Source organism: Pelecanus crispus, chromosome 22 (assembly GCF_030463565.1).
Source record: "Pelecanus crispus isolate bPelCri1 chromosome 22, bPelCri1.pri, whole genome shotgun sequence".
In the NCBI taxonomy this organism is placed as follows: Eukaryota; Metazoa; Chordata; class Aves; order Pelecaniformes; family Pelecanidae; genus Pelecanus; species Pelecanus crispus.
Window position 1 is genome coordinate 2970758 of NC_134664.1, and position 16954 is coordinate 2987711.

The window sequence follows — 16954 nt, forward strand, 5'->3', positions numbered from 1 at the left end:
TGGGCAGTGAAGATGCCCTGCTGAAGGGCTGGGCCCTTTTCCTCCTCTCCAGCTGTGCAAAACTTCAGGGCAACATTAAAACAAGCCCTCAGGAGACCAGACCAGCTACTAAGGGATGGTTATGAGGAAAGTAAGGCAGAAGAATCAAAGCAGCCCTCCGATTTCGCCGTGTGGCCCCTAAGCGGGCTCGCTGCAGCTCAGCAACGACGTCTTGTGACAGAAACGTCAACTTTATTTCCTTTTGCTCTTAAAGCACCTTCGGTGTCAGCCCGAACAAGCCAGCAGTGATTCAGGACACGCTAGCCCACGACTGAGGACATTCACCGGGCTGTGAGCCCTTGTTGCCACGCTGGTCAGGGCCAGCACCGACCCCACGGGCAGCCCTGAGGCCACAGCACTTGGCGCCCAGCTCTCATCCTGCACCACGGGCGGCCTGGGGAGCTGCGCGAACGGGGACGCTCGTGATCGGCACGACGGGCATTCCCTTCCGGCCGCCGCTTTATTTGCGTTGCTCTCTTCTCCGCTCGAGGTCCAGCTGTGGCCAAGGGAAGACCTGGCCCAGAGCAAAGCCGAGGAACGCCTCCAGCTCCTCGCTATTTTGATTTCAGCCAAGCAATGCTCTTCTCTTTACCAAGCCCGAGCGCAGGCTTTGCGCTACGCAGCCAGAAGGGAATGACAATTAGGCCTCTCGGGACTGCAAAGACAGCCAGGCTTCAGCTCGAGCAGAGCCCCAGAAGGGAGCTGCAGTCTGCAGACCCTTCTGATGTGCTCTGCAGTAAGGAGGTGGATGGTTTTCATAAGCAGCAGGGGAAAAAAAAAAAAAACAGCAGAGTCCACCATCCATCCATCCCACAGAACACGGAGCGTATTTCAGCGTAACCGAGCAGCACCCTCCAAGCCAAGGGAGGGGCAGAAGAGGAGGTGACTCTGCTCTTCACATCGCTCTGGGTCATACACGGAAGGACGAGTCCCACAAGATGATTCTCTTTTCTTTTCCCACCCCACCAAACAAAAATAATGAGCTAGACAAACAAATGGCTTCAAATAAAAACACTGGTAGCCCTGGAGGGAAGAGTGACTGACAAACTTCACAGCCCATCTTAGATCTCGAAGAACACCCAAGATGAGCCAGAGCCTGTGACCTGCTGTTCTGCTCCTGTCGTTTCCTTGGCTTAGCCTAGAAAAGCACCACGAGTTTTGGGAGAAGCTGCAAAAGGAAAAAACCCTGCCTAAAAAAAAAAAAAGTCCCAAAAGGGAAACCCTGCCACTCCATCCCCTCCGCCTGCCTTTCAGACCACAAGGTAGGGACCTCGTAGGGCCAGCTCCAGCTGTAACTCAAAGCTCAGCATTTCTCCCTGCTGTGCTACAAGGCTGCACGCTGCAAAGGAACTGAAATTGGAATACAAATGAACCCCCTGGGACTTGTGCTGGTTTTGTTTTGTTTTTTTTTTTTTAGTTTTTACCTGAAAACAAGGAACATCCTGCCACTCCAGTACAATGCATCATGCTAGGAAGCGTGCACAGATTGGAGTATGTTACTCGTCTTTCCATATTACGCCCCTTTTTGTAGCAGCTTCTGGCTGGCCCACGTGAAAAAACACGCAAACATAGAAGACTAGTGGTTTTTTTACTTGCATAGCTGCTGTTAGTTCATGTGGATGGAGACATCCGTTTCTTGCGTACATTGACACAGATGAACTACAAAGAGGCCGCTCAGCCTATCTCCCGCCGCTCCGCTGTCCTGGGAGCAACCCGTTTCTTCATTTTCAAGCATCGGCGTGTGACAGGACGTCAGACACGGGTTGCTTGAGATGCTGTCAGGATGGAAGTCCGAAAGGTCCCTCAACAGGTCACATGGGGAATCAGCTCTGCCAGCATCCGTCCAGGTAGCGTCATCCCTTCTTTTTGGGATGCTAAAAGCACTGAACGGTTTGTGAGCTCGGTCCTGGGCAGTGGCGGTCGCTGCGTTGCCTTTGTCTGCCCTGGAGGGACGTGAGGAGGGGGGATACAAACGCTCAAAGTTCTGCCACCCTCTCGAGCATGGCATAGCAGCAGTGGTGTGTTGGAACAACCAGCAGAAGAGATAATGGCTTTGAGATCCTCCTTCCTCCTCCACACCTCATTGCAAGATTTAGAAGAGAAAATGGAGGGGGGGGGTGGGGGGAGGGGAAGGAAAAAAAAGAAAAAGAAGAGGCGGCATTGGGTCCTTCGGAGATGTCTGCTCCATCCCAGGGTCACAGCACTCAAGCCAAGCAGTTGAGCCTTATCAGTGTTTGAATCCCACACAGCTCTTCTCTCTCTTCCAGCAGCTCCACTGGATTCCACTCCTTTTCTCCGAGGTCTAATGCTGGAAGCAAAGTGGGAGGGACTGGGGAAGGAGGAACAGAGTCCTTTTCACCTCTCTCAAGCAGCCTGGCCAATGTCTTGTTGCTCATGAAGCATGCAGCTTGTAAGGAGAGCAAGGATGTGCACCAAGCCCATCGGGGCACTTCAGACTGCTCTCTCCTTGCAGGCCAACATCCCTTTGCACTGAGCCCGCTCCATGGGGGACAGGGAAAGGAAATAAATATGCTTGTTCAAAGAAAAAAAAAAAAAAAATTATATTAACAGCTTTCCCCCCCCCCCCCCTTTAAATAGCATAATTGTTTCCTTTTCTCTCTGACATTGGAAGAGTATCCAGAACCCCAAAAGGAACTCCACTTTTTCCTTTAACATTATTTATATATATAAAAGCTAAGAATTAAAAGGAAAAAACCCTTGAAAAATAATTAATTCAAAGGAGGAGGGGGGGAAAAAAAAAAAAAAAAAAAAGAGACTATCTGCTTTCCTGTCACCAGATTGCCAAACAAGAGCTAAACGCTCTTTGGATCTTCTTTCCCAAGCTAGGAGGGCTCCATTTCTGCCGCGCTGGTTTGGTTTCATTTAAGTCAAGTCCACGCTTTAGAAGCCGCCTGCCCATTTCAGATGACCAAGCAAGTTTTGGGGAGGAATGGGGGGGGGGGAGGAATGAATGACTGCCCATCTCTCGCCCATCTCTGCCGACTGGGAGAAGGGCAGAGCTCTGCCTCGGCCATGCCGAGGTGCCTCTCTCTTCTCAGAGCAGTTGGCGCCGTCGGAGATGTACAGCCGTCTGGTTGGGATACAGGTGGAGGGTGTCTGTGTGCGTGCCCAAATTGGATTTTTTTTTTTTTAAAATTTTTTTTTTCCTGGTTTTTGGTAGATATTTTTCTTATTGTTGCTGCTGCTGCTTCTTCGTGTCTAAGTGTCGTCCGGATTTTTGTTTCCTTCGTTCAGACGCTGCACGTTCCGAGAGGGGGAGAGAAAGGTACACCAACCCGATGCCTTTCTGAACATCAGCCCATCTCTTTCCACTGCTTGTAGAACTCCAGAACATTTTTTATTTCTACGCTGGCATTGGCGGCTGCCTGGATGGCAGACTGCAGGCAGAGAGAGACAAAACAGGTTATTTGTTTTTTTCTTGCCCTGTCAAGAGGACTGCCCTTCACAACTTGGAGAGTCTCAGGCAGAGTTTGTCATGGCTAAAAGGCCCAATTCTCCTTCATGCTAAAGTTGCTCTGGCATGAGAGGCCTGCACAGACATGCAAATTACTTCTCCTACCTCCCCCAGGATAGTCTGTACCACAAAACCATGACAAATCAAGGGGCCTTCAAGGAAATAGGAACCACAACTTATAAACTAAATTTGGGAAATCCAGGACAGTTATTACCCAAGGCAGAAAACATTAAAAAAACCCCCAAAAATCTCTTGCCAATCAACCAGATTTTATTCTTGCTAGGAAGCAGAAAGGCTCAGCTCAGCCAGCCGAAGAGCTACTGACCTGCATGGGTGCTGAGAACGTGCTTGGGTCCTCCAGCTGGAAGCCCGTGATGATGGTGACCATTCCTGTGGTGTCGTCCTCTCCGCTTCCTTGGGACACCGTCAGTTGTTTACAGCTGTCCAGTATTTTATAGAGATTCCTGCCAGACAGAAAAGGGAAATACGGGAAAGTCAGAGGGAAGACCACTTGTCTGTGCAAACATTTTCACACATGCTCAGGGGGACATGTGGAAAGCAGGACTGTTTCTCTGTTGCCTGCTGAGGGCTTTTCCAAGACCCTTCTTAGCACCAAGTGTTTGGTGCTACGCGAGACGCACAGATGGATGCCCTAACACTCTCTCCAGGGAATTTTATAATTACTCACACAGACCACCAAATCAAGCAAGCTGCATGATGGGTCCCAGGGCTAACACCTCTCCCCAAAGCCACCTGCCTGCTGGGAATTGGGCTCAGACATCTGTAATCTTACCAGGCATCTAAATCTTGTCTCTTCAATTTATGCCTCTCAAAGCTCTTCCCAACATCTTTCTGGCAACGAATGTACCTAAGGAAAGATCAGAGTCACTGAGCTCACACGGAGACCATCACACAGACTGAAGTCAATGCTCTACTCTGCTGTAGCAGGTCCATCAGTTGGTGCAGGACACTTTTGGAACGCCGGCTTTTATCAACCAAAATAACACCCAAAGGCCTGCCCAAGGAATCCCCTGTGAAGTCCCTTAGATCACCTCCCCTCTCGCATCACCATCGCTGTGTGCAGTTCACAATAAGACAAGTGCTTCCAAGCCCACCAGCCCTGGCACAGGCCTTGAAGACGCAGTTTGTCTTCACAGAAGCACAGCTGTTTGTCCTTCTGCAGCCAACCTGGGCAATAATGCAGTACAGCTCTTCCAGCACTCCCAGTGCATCAGCAAAAGGCACCGCTCAGTTTTGTACACTGATAAAGAGATACAACTCCCTCCATTCCTCAGAAGCAGCTACACTTCATGGCCGAGCAGCAACTACAAGCGCATCTGGAGAACCAGCTGCCAGATCTGTTTCTTCACCACCTTCCCCCTCGCCAAGTGCATTCCTGAGGCCTGGCTTTCCCTTGGCCCACTCCTTGCTCTGCTCCAAGGAATGCACAGGCTGCTCCCACCATTGACATCTTCTTCCACCCCAAAACACACCCATTCCAAAAGCAAAGACAAATCACATCGCTCTCCCACTCTCACCTGTTTCCCTTTTTAAATTCTGCCTCCAGATACCGGATGCTGTCCCGAGCACCTGCGTTCTCCTTTTTCAGGAAGTCTAAGCCATCAATCACTAACAGGGGAAAAAAAAACAAGAAGCAAAAACATCTGGCTTACAGCTATACTTCTGCAAACTAATCCAGATGTGTCAAGAATTCCTCATCCCACTGAACTGTCTCTGATGCACAGCAGCAGTGGCTGCCACAGGAGGCAGACGAAGCGGAGGGTGAATGGGGCCTCTCTCTTTCCAGCTGTTCTTCGATACACTGTGTTAGATTCCAAGCACGGGCCACACATAAAACAGGCCCCAAAAGCGACATGTGGAAACGGTGTTTCGGCTGCTCCAGCTGAAGTAAAGGACAACAGCAGCAGGAGAGAAAGCCACCACCTTGGCCCACAGGGCTTGCTTGCCAGCAAGGAGGGAATGAAGGGAAGGCAGGCGCAGTTATTTGACGTGGAGTCCCCATACCTGTTCGAGGGATGATGATTATGAACCTCCCACTGGTGGCCAGCTGCTTGACAACAGCCAGGTGCTGGCAGAGGGCCTGGGTGTCCGGGACAAGATAAGGAGACATGGCTGACTGCGCTTTGGGCTGCTGGAGACTGCCCTCCAGCTGAGAAACCTCCAGCTGAAAAAAAAACACACATGCAGAGACACTTGCTTCACATTTATGCTGAAAGAAACGATCAAACAGGGCAAGACTCACCCTGCAAAGCTCCCTCAGGCCCTTCCAACCTCCCAGCACATGGAGCAGAGGGCTGGATGCAGCCAGTGGGTCTGAGGGAGGTGATTGTCCCACTCTACACTGCACTGGTGCAGCCCCACCTCGAGTGCTGTGTGCAGTTTTGGGCACCTCAATGTAAAAAGGACATCAAACTGTTCGAGTGTGTCCAGAGGAGGGCAACCAAGATGGTGAAAGGTCTCGAGGGTAAGACTTATGAGGAGCAGCTGAGGTCACTTGGCTCGTTCAGCTTGGAGAAGAGAAGGCTGAGGGGAGACCTCATAGCTGATGAGAGACCTCATCGCAGTCTACACCTCCTCAAGGGGGGCAGCGGAGAGGGAGGTGCTGATCTCCTCTCTCTGGTGACCAGCGACAGGATACAAGGAAATGGGATGAAGCTGCGTCAGGGAAAAGTTCAGGCTGGAAATTAGGAAAAGGTTCTTCACCAAGAGGGTGGTCGGTCACTGGAACAGGCTCCCCAGGGAAGTGGTCACGGCACCAAGCCTGTCAGAGTTCAAGGAGCATCTGGACAATACTCTGAGGCATACGGTTTAGTTTTAGGTAGCCCTGCGAGGAGCAGGGAGTTGGACTCAATGATCCTTATGGGTCCCTTCCAACTCGAGATATTCTATGATTGTCTTTGCAGTACAGACTTACTGCCTCCATATGGGATGGGAGCAGAGAGTTCCCCGCTTCCATTCCCAGTTTCAGACATTTCAGCCACTACCCTGCCAGTTTTCAGGCCGGAACCAGCATCTCCTACCTGCAGTCGAAGCTGAGCCATATCTCTCATTAGCCTGTTCCGACGAGCTTCCTCTGCAGCCTAGTTACAAAAACAAACTTCCTTATCAGTTAGCAGGAAACACACAAGCAGACATTAGCATGTGCTTCCAGAAACAGGGTGAAAAGGGGACACCTGAGTAGCTTTAAGGAGCAAAACTTTCACCTCCCACCAAAGATCTGTGGTTATAGTTACAGCCCAATAGTAATCTACAGGAAATTGTACCAAGTACAGGGAACTATCCCGCCTCTGCCAACTCACCATGTGAAACTGGGCTTGGGCCTGGTGCAGCAAGTTGTCTTGCTCTGACTGTGCTATGCTGATGAAGATCCCAAGCTCCGAGTTGAACTGCAGGATGCTGCCTTGCAAGTGGGTAATGAAGTGGCCAAAGCTCCGAATGCAGCAAATCCGAACAACAGACTGCAAAGAAGCAGACAGGCAATCACCAGCCACATCTCCCCATGGGGGTTGTAGCCTGAGCCAGCTCCAACCCTGCAGCTCACGCTTTTGGAAAACACAGAAACTGCTATTAAAAAAAAAAAAAAATTCCAAAGGAAACATTTCTGATGGAAATGTGCTTCTGAAGACAGAGACTGCAGGAGAGGGCTGCAGGAAAGCCTACAGTTGGCCAGAAAGCTTAGAAGTGCTTGCAGTCTGGGCTTCCCCAACTCCAGAAAACCTCAGAAACCACCACCAGGCTCTCCCCCATAAATCTCTGCTCGAGCCCTCCGTGCTGGGAAAAGGAATCAAATAAAACAAGCAGCTATATCCAATCTTGGGGCAGGCACTACTCTTGGCTGGGCTGCTGAGCAAAGGCAGCGAAAGGTGAGCTCACGTGGGATGCGAGATCGCTGCACTTTATTCCAGCTGCCCTGGCAGCTTGAGATGACATTCAAGACCTCAGCTCGCTGGACTGTGATTTAACAAACATGGGGTCCCACGTCACGCATCAGCATGGTGCCCTCAAATCGAGGCAGAAGATGTTAACGTATTCCCCACTCTGAAGGAATCAGATTGGTCTAGCAAGGCAGGACAGGAGAAGAGTAACTGCCTTTGCAGACCTCCACTACCCAGAAACGATCACCTTGGCCCTTTGTGCTCGGGAAAACAGACAGAAGTGCTCTACGAGGCCACAGAGTGCCACATGAAGTGAGATTGCACCGGCTTGCATTTACTAGAGAAAGATCACAGGAAATATCCTGCAGCTCCAACCAAATTGGTTTCATTCAAGGCAGGGCAGAAGTAACAACTCTTCTGCCCAGAGAGGGAGATCAGGAGACTTCACGCAGCAAACCTGTCAACATGTGACGGTGCTTCCTTTCGTAATGACTCTGACAGGGAAGGGAAGGCAAGGCAATTTTTTGAACGCTGATTTTTGGATAGTCGGATGACCGCAGCAACTATCAGTAACATGAACCCATCTCAGATGCAAAAGTTTGAATCAGTTTGGGGGCTTTTTTGGCAAGAATGAACTAGATCTTCATCTGCACAGATAAAACAGGCTGCACCTCCAGAAAGGGAAATGCAGCTTGTGCCAAGATTCAGGATTTACCAACTCACCTCCTCAACTGCTGAGAAAATGGGTCGGTCCTGCTCAAAGTTAAACCTCTTGTGTGCATTTTTCAGAGGGGGAAGATTTCGCAGGGCCACATCTTCTGGGAGCAGCAAGTTGGCTTTCAGGTCTGGGAGCTCAGCGCCACTCAGAACATCCTTGACTTCGTTACATAGGGCCAGCCCTGGAGAGGATGGAGGGGAAGCACAGCGATACATGGTGACTTAACTGATGTGGGGACAAAGAGGAAAACTGCTTTAAGGCACGCAATCTGTAACAATCAAGGGCAGAGGTTTTAAATTACACGTGTACTGTCTGCATGTGTTGAAGGAGGAACAAAAAGGCCACCCGCAATATAAAGAGTAACTGTCCCAAACGACCTGCTGAGGCGCACCACTTCAGAGAAAACGTAGTTTAGAGGATTAGCTTTCCCATTCGTTCCAACAGGCAAGCATTCCCGTTTAAACTATGCTTCTCATGAACCATTGGGATCTTTAGGCTGAGGTACAGGGCACGTCATGAGCATTTGGAGCTTCAAAACTAGTTTCCACGATTGCCGTGACAAAATCATACCCTTACTTGTGGTCTTGACAGTTAATTCCAGTCATGTTGGCCACACAAGGACTGCACGCACACAGGTGCGAGTGTTTCAGTATACTGTCAGCCATAGATAATACATTAATAGAGCTAAAGTCCACGGGACAGCATCTCACTGGAACGGTGTTGAAACACAAAAACAACACACGCATGATGTCGCTTCCCACTGTGCTTATAGGCAAACGGCTACTGGCAAATCTCTCACCCCGGGATCTCTCACACACACCATGGCAATCACTCATGACTAGGCTTGCTGAAACATTACATTGCCACTTCCTTCTCCAGTACCTGATTCCTGCAGGTCTGCAGCAGAAGGCAGAAGGTTGAGGAGCACAGACAGCCTGTTCCACAGGCTCTGAGAGCTCTACAGGAACAAAACACAAAAGGACAAAGAAAACGTCGAGACAGATGTACACAATAACCAGGGCGCTTGGGCATTCCAGCATCTTTCACAGACCTCAGAATGCTTTATGAAGAATAAACTTCACTACACTTCTTAGGTCAAGATTATCTTAATTCAGCTGGTGGGGTATTTAACACCACCTTCTGTCCAGGACTGGGACAGTAGCTTCAATACGCCCTTGGCATCCCAGTCCAGGGGAACTGAAGAGATGCAGCCTTGGACCGAACACCGAGCACAGCTCCCACCTGAGCACACATGATGATGAGGTCCGTGTTTGTCCTCAGCCAGTCCAGGAACACCTTGACAGTGAGAAGCAGCCCTTCGTTGGTCACGATCTCTAGCTTCTCCTGAAGGGACCGCTCATTCCTGCAGGATTTGTTACTTGAAATGCTTTCCTCAGAGTCAGACACATCATCTGGAAAATGAAGGGAAAAGCAGGGTGGCCGGCATTAAACCCCTTGAGAAGCCAAGCCCTACTGGTATGAGAACAATGCTAGTAAGAGTTGAGTTGAACTTCCCAGTGCCTCCACACATCCTCACAAAACCAGCTCCCCGGCCCCTGTGCTGTTGCTAAGAGAGTATCACTGTTGCATTTTCCACTTCGTTGGGAGAAGATTGCTAAAATCTCCCTGTGAAAGTTTGACAACTGCCTTAACTCCTGCAGCAGCCTCCTCGACGCTCACTAACAGAGCAGGGGGAAGCAGCATGTGCCGGCACAAGGACCGGATCGTTTACCGCAGAGAACGGAGCCAGCGAGCACTGTTTAGGTCAACATGCACCAACCTTCAGGCTATGCAAGAGAAGAAAATGGTAGGGCTATTTTATCAGCCAGGGCCCAGGTGATTTTAAACATTGAATACGCTTTGCAATCTTGTAATTCTACAGACCTGAGGATCTCAAAGCCGCTGCCAATGAAATTGCACGCTAGCTACATGAGCGACCGGAGGTCAAGGTAGCAGCAAGCTGGGAATCAACAACGCATTCTGCTACAGTCCCTTATTTTAACTGCACAGTCATTTCTGCCTATTAGCACAGCACTTATCATTCAATAAACCCTCAGATTCAAAAGAGAGGAAGTAATTTATTCAGAAACCATCCCCGATAGAGTGTGGAGACCATTAAATAGCTCAAGTTTTGAAACAGCACAGCTGAGGCAAGGAGAGCTGAAAGCTAAAAAGCACATGGGTTAATTCAGTCAACCTCTCGTTTTCTACATCTATAAAAGTATCATGGCCACACTATTCAAATACATTCCTGGAGCTGCAACATCTGTGTAACCCATTGAAGAAAAATGTTACACAGACCAAAAATCGTTTGTTCCTTCCTTTCCCCCCCATCTCTTTCAAGTGGCTATGAAGCAATGCCGGGAGCCAGTCAACATGAACATGATCTAATACTCCCCCTTCAAATCCTGGCCCAGGCGTAGCCCGAATCTTGCCAGTGCTGCAGGCCCATTGAATTTGGCAGCGCGATGTAAAAATGTTTCCTTGCTCCAGGGAAGCTGGGAGGAATGACAAACAAGACCGAACAGGCCCATGCGGTTTTATCTGAAATACAAACAACTCCCTATAGTGCATCTGATCTCCCTTTCAAGCTGGTTTTTCCCAGAACATTACTCAGTTGTGTAAGTTGCGTGGTAATAGAGACATTGCAGCTCCACCTGCTGTGCGTCTGCAGTTTGGTTCAGCCCCGAGCACTCAGCGAGGCAGCATTCAGAGGGTCGCAGAAGAGGCCCTCAACTCCTCCCGCACGCACCTAGGTCACATCTTACAGACAAGCTCCTGTGAGAGCTTTGCAGAGTTGATAATCCGACATCTCATGGAGAACTTCCTGGAATGCATCTGCACCGTCCACCACCAGAAGCGCTAGGAAGTGTCTGATTACAGACATTTCACATAGGGAAGAAGGAAGACAATCCAAATTTTTAATACCTGCCGGAATTATCCTCTGTATTATCAGAGCTGCTCAGCATTTAGGCTGTTGAGCAGAACAACAGATAACCCTGGCTGGCTGCAGGTGTTTCCTTTGTTCCGTGCACGTATTCCTGGATGTCAGGCAGTAAGAGTAAAGCTCCTCCGTCAGGAAACACCCAACCCAAGACCTGCCCAGTACTTGGGCAACCTGCTCCTCCAAACCTGGCCAAAGGAGAACTTGCACCATGAGAAGGGGTGGATTTTAGCAAACAGACTGCTACAGCTTGCAGTTTTCCACACAGAACTGCAACAACGAATATTTCAAAGGTCACTGATTCTTACCTTGCTCTGCCAAGCTGGGCTTCTCCAGATCTCCATTGACACATGGCTTGCTTTCTATGCCATCCTTCAAGAGAGGTGGTTCACTGTTCGGTTTCAGAAGGATGTTGCTGAAAGTGGGAGCCAAGCGAAAGCAGCGTTTGGTCTGAAACAGCTGGGTGGACATGGCCTGGAGATTACTGGCTATGCTTGCATCATTTGTGCTCAGGGAAGCTGGCCCATTGACCGCTGGATCCGGAGCCTCAATTTTAGAGATGCTTGCGCTCTTGGAGTCCCCCAGCCCACTACCATCCACACAGTTTTTTAAGGCCTCTTTGGGCCCGCTTTTGCTTCGGCCGCTTCCCTCCTCACCCGGCTCATCCTCCATGTCCTCCAAGTCGGACCGAGATTCTTGGCTGTTCATGTCAGAGTCCGTCTCCACATCAAAAGCAGCTTCTGCTTCCTCGTCACTCTTCTCTGAGCCACTTTCTGAGCCATCGCTGCCCTTTGTGGAGCCCTGGCTAGAGTCAGAGTCAAAGCCCTCGCTCAGGTCACTCTCATCCACCTTCTGGGGGTGGCGGCGGCGGCGCAAACAGGAGAGGCGGGAGTATTTCTTGCTTTTCTTGCAGTCATTTTTCCGTTGTTCCTCGCTGGGCTGGTGATTGGCCAAGTCAGCTTCAGCTTCCTTCTCAATCGAGTTCAATGGCTCCCGTGGCTCCTGGTCATCTGCAGGCATTTAAAATGAGACCACAAGTTAAGAACGTCCCGATGTGTCACACAAGCTGCTTGCCAGCCCTGAGCCTGGGGAACCAGTGTGCAAATTTCAGCCATCGCTTCTATTAGCATCTTTAGCCAGAGAACAAGTAATGGCAACCCGAGAAGAATGACTCGCTTTCTAAAAGGCACCCAGAAAGACTTGGGAATCCTGGATTCCTACTGCCCAAGCTGTGCTCCTCCGTTATCGGGCAGCCTCAGTGCTGAATGCTGCCAGACCAGTACAAAATACCCAGCTGAATCTTAAATCTGTTCCCCAGCTTTCTACAGGCTGAGAGCCAAGTGAACCACCAAGCAGGGCAAGGGCATGTGCCAGTCAGCTGGATTAAACGAGCCACTCCACCCTGTAACCAGACTGCACTGACCTAATCCCTTCCTTGACCAACAAGTTCACAGCCTTTCCAGCAGCCCCACGTCACCCTGACAGATTCAAAATCCATGCAGGAGAGGAGTCATTAATTGTTGCTTTTGACCAGGAAAACTCTAGCCTTGTGTTCTGTGAAATATCACAAACCAACTGTTTGCAGGGGAAAGATTCAGCAGTTTTATTCTCTGCTCAGCAGGATCCCCTGGAAACTAAAGATCTATTTTTGTCTGAGCAGAGATGAGGTTGTGCTGAGCAGGGCCTGCCTCCCTTAGACACACACCTCTGCCCAGGTGTTTCGCCTGAGATCATCTCCTCAGCGGAGGAGAAAAGAGTCCAGTGAATAACAGTAAATAGAGAGAAAATAAGGAGCACAGATTGGGGTAAACAGATGATGAATGAGCTGCCAAGAGCTAACTCCTTACAAGAAGGAAAGCAACATTTTCATTCTGTGATGATTCTGAAACTCACAGAGAGCGTCTAAGTGGAGACTGTCTCAGCAGATTACCCATCTTTGGGGATTTCAGCCCAGCAGTCGAAGACCAAGACGTCTCCAACACCACTCAGGCACTACACTACAAAACTCATGCCCAGGAGATTTAGGAAAGAAAAGTAAAAGCCAGCCCCACAGGCAGGCAACTGGGGAGACCCAGCTTATACTGTCTCTGTTCTCTTACCTGTGCCATCACTCTGAAAGGCTGGGACCGGATTTTCCCCTTCTTCTAGCTCTGCCTGCAGGCGAATATTGACGTGATTTATCAGGTGAGAGAAGAGGGCCAGCGTGAACGCGATGGCTGCACTATACTGCTTTGAACCTGCAACAAGACAGCGTAATGAGGTGGAGGAGGCTGACACAAGTCCAAAACGTGAATGCCAATTAAGACAACATCTTCAGCCTAACTGGACTGTTGAATGTTAATCACTAAATTTCTGGATGGCCAAATAAAGCACTGGTTACCTGCCCTCTTGAGGCTGTGAACGCTCATAAGGCAGATGATCACCATGCGAAAGATCAGGAGATCAGGAAGGAAGGAGTAGCCGCTCTCATACTCTTCTTCATCTTCACTAGTTGAGCTCAGATTAGGAGGAGAGGGCAGGTAGAACAAGCACAGGTTGAAATCCTCCAGCACAGACTGGCAGAGAGATGTCAGCTCAGAATCCAGAGAGCTTAACAAGAGGAAAAAATAAACAAGAATTATTATTCAAGACTCAAGCTCCTGGCAATGTCTGCGTGGAAACTGAACCAAAACGGGCAGTTCGGCTATCCTTTAGCACTAGACAGGACGAAGCACCAGGGAATATACTGCACGCAACAACAGCTATGGGAAGCAAGTGAGACGAATCAGATTATGTTTTCCTCTCCAAAGCTGCTAAACTAAAGACAAACGGTAACTAGAGCACCTCCCTGCGAAGAGATGAGTCACCAAAAAATACATGACTTTTTTCCTGGGAGCTCAGGCAGTAGCCATTAAGATACACAGGGCACTTCGGTGCTAAAGGTAGCAAAAGTTTCGGATCCGCTGCTCAGTTAAAGGATCACACTGCAGCGCACAAACTGGGGACTCAACTTTTCCTCCTCCCATGGCTCTAACTTGCAGCCCTGTATGAATATTCCAAACTCCTCTGTAGCTGTTAGCTGCTTCAAAGGAAGCACCCACAGTATTCAGTGTAATGGGCTATGGGAGTCTCCTAGTTCCAAAATAAACCCATCTGCAAAACATCTAGCAAATCCTTTTCAGGGGGCAACATGCTTGGGAAAATGAAGTAATTTCCAATTTTCTTCTGCACTAAATATGTGTTAAGCGGATATTAAACAAGCCTTGAAGTTCCAGTCTGGTACAAGTCAATATCTGAAAGTTAATCCCATACTGGGCTGCATTAGCAAGGGCACAGGCAGCAGGTTGAGGAAAATATCCCTATTTGGCACTGACAAGATGGCATTTGGAGTACTGCATCCAGTCTTGGGGTCAGCAGTACAAAAAAACCCAACCGAAAAAAAAAAAAGACACTCACAAACTGGACTTAGTCCCGCAGAAGACTGCCAAGGGGAACAGAGAGCATGATGTATGAGAAGAGGCAAAGAGAATTGAGTTTGTTCAGCCTGAAAGAGAGAACACTTGGGGGGGGATAATATTGTTTTCAGATGCCAAATAGGTGGTTACAGAGGACTAAGACTCTTCCCAATGGTGCACAGCAAAAGGAAGGGAAGCAATGGGTACAAGCTGCAGAAAAGCAAAATGAGACTAGATGCAAGGGAAAAACAAAAAATTCCAGTGTGAAAGTGGTCAAACACTGGAAGGGGACCAGAGAGGTGTGGAATCTCTGTCCTTAGGTCCATTCAAAACTCAGCTGGATGAGGCTCTGAGCAACCTCATCTGACTTCACATTTGAATCTACGTTCACAGTGGACCCTACTCTGGGGAGGACTGGGCCCCTAGAAGGTCCCTTCCAACCCAAACTATTCCATGACGAGTTTAACTGTAGCCTGTGTAAAAACCCTTTAAAACACCTGCTTTATTTCAAGCAGTAAGAGGTTAATTTACAATCACCTGAAAACCTCCCAGCAGAGACAGAGAAAAATCCAAGAAAAGGGCGGGGGGGGGGGGGGGGGATCACACAGATGTACAAAGCTTTCCATTTATTCTAACATCAACAGGTTATGCTATTTGTTTCTTTGAACCAGGGATTTGGTTACAGATTTCCAAATGCAATGAACAGCCCTGCACACGTACAGACAGTGACTCTTTGCCGTCCTATCAGCCTGAAGCCAGCGCTTGCCAGGAAAAAGCATTTGATGACTGAACAAGGCAAGAAAACACCAAAGGCATAGTACAGCACAGAGATGAGCTGCGAGGTTCAGGAGTTCAACATTCACTCAGCTACCAGCTTGATTTAGCCAGAGTGGCAAAGTATTTAACCCTTCGGTATTTCAGCCTCCCTTGGAAGACAATCTTCTTCAGTCTCCCTGCAAGGTTAGAAGACTACAGCCTCGGTCCTTTTGGCAGAAAGCCTCAGCACAGGCACTGTTATCCTACAGGGAACAGTCTCTTCCAATTCTGAATGCCTGCTACTGTGAGTTATCAACAGAAGATATAATCTGCCGTAACCTTACCTGCTCTTTGGCTGCAAAAGACTCTGCAGGTACATAAAGCTCACCAGCAACCTCTTAATGTCTTTGCCTCTAAAAAGATTGAGAAGAAAATCACTGTAAAGCAGGTACCCTGTCACAGAGGTGGACTAGACTAACAGAGCTCTATTAATAGGTAAATCAGGTCTCACTTGAAAACTACATTCTGGTGAAACTGGAGGAAAAAAAAAGACAGCTTATACACGTCTAGCTTTCACCAATATGCCTCAACCCTCATGAACAGTCACCAGCTCCAGGGGAGAGTGAGAAAATCTCTCACCTCAAACTCTACACCTAGCCAGCATTTAGCTTTTCCCCTGAAATTATGACCTGAGAGAGATCAAGAATCGGATCTTGAGTGGGGCTCTCAAAATTCTGGGACCAGACACTGCCTCGAATGGGCCATTTACCAGTTCCCGCTTCCCAGAAAGACACTACTCTCAACCCAGAGGATGACACCGGGGGCATCGCAAACCCTCAGCCTGCACCCTTCTCCTTTTCTTTTCCCTCCTACCGCTTCTTGCTTGGAGACAACTTCCTGGTTTCACATTTCTTCAACTGGTGATACATTTTGGCTGCTTTGTCATACAGCCGCTTCAGGTTCCCATAGGCACCTTCAAAGGACACTTCAGACTGGATACTGAGAATAGAACACATCAAAAGTTACTTTGCCACAAGGTTGCTCACATTTTGTAGCTTTAATTCACTAGAAAGTTATTCAGGCATCTAAGCATGAAGGCAGGTACCTAGTGCTTTTGTTTGAACATGCTGGGCTACTTAACTCCCCCTGATGTCTGCAAACCCCACTTCAGGCTGCACCACAGCTCCATCTGCAATGTTTACACAGCTTTTCAAATTTGTGCCTTAGGGCCACGTTCAGAAAACTGAATTCCACCCACCTCACTATGGGGGGTGTCTCACTCAGCACCTCCGCACCCTTCAAACCTGGCTCTCCAGCACAGGCAGAGGGTTTCAGATGAAACCCTGTCCTCCAAGTGCAGCCCTGCACATGTGTTTTAGTGACCAGCACGATGGTTTCTTTTGACCGAGGCTCGCTCTTATTATCAGTCCTGCTCAAGGGTGAAACAAACCCATCTCTCTTCCCCCTCCCCTGCAACTCATCCGCTGAAAACAGCCACAAATCCAAAGTAAAGGAGAAAAGGATCTGGCACCAGCAACCACAGCGCACTGTTTCTCTGTCCAGAAAGCCAAGATCCTCACCGACACTCACCACCGCAAGTAGCAATAGGTAGCTTCCACATTGTAGTATTTGCTCCCTGCCAATGTCCCCAGCTGGTTAAAGGGCATGCCTGTCATGAAAGAGAGGGGCAAT

General features: G+C 49.1%; 1 protein-coding gene across 5 annotated transcripts in view; it reads right to left on the bottom strand.

The window, feature by feature from the left end:
• Positions 1-2781: 2781 nt before the first annotated feature.
• Positions 2782-16954, bottom strand: part of SMG5 (SMG5 nonsense mediated mRNA decay factor) — a 34529-nt gene continuing 20356 nt past the window's right edge. For 2 of the 5 annotated variants that reach the window (XM_075724333.1, XM_075724328.1), the window contains exons 7-22: positions 16853-16931; positions 16136-16261; positions 15607-15675; positions 13453-13661; positions 13172-13309; positions 11381-12082; positions 9371-9540; positions 9011-9086; positions 8134-8309; positions 6835-6993; positions 6556-6615; positions 5540-5699; positions 5053-5143; positions 4308-4382; positions 3840-3978; positions 2782-3437 (exon numbers count right to left, since the gene is read on the bottom strand). In XM_075724333.1, the coding sequence (XP_075580448.1) occupies positions 3354-3437; positions 3840-3978; positions 4308-4382; positions 5053-5143; positions 5540-5699; positions 6556-6615; positions 6835-6993; positions 8134-8309; positions 9011-9086; positions 9371-9540; positions 11381-12082; positions 13172-13309; positions 13453-13661; positions 15607-15675; positions 16136-16261; positions 16853-16931 (2513 nt within the window). In that variant the 3' untranslated portion in view covers positions 2782-3353. The remainder of the gene's footprint in view (positions 3438-3839; positions 3979-4307; positions 4383-5052; positions 5144-5539; positions 5700-6555; positions 6616-6834; positions 6994-8133; positions 8310-9010; positions 9087-9370; positions 9541-11380; positions 12083-13171; positions 13310-13452; positions 13662-15606; positions 15676-16135; positions 16262-16852; positions 16932-16954) is intronic. The other 3 variants (XM_075724329.1, XM_075724330.1, XM_075724331.1) reach the window with 3 other exon arrangements.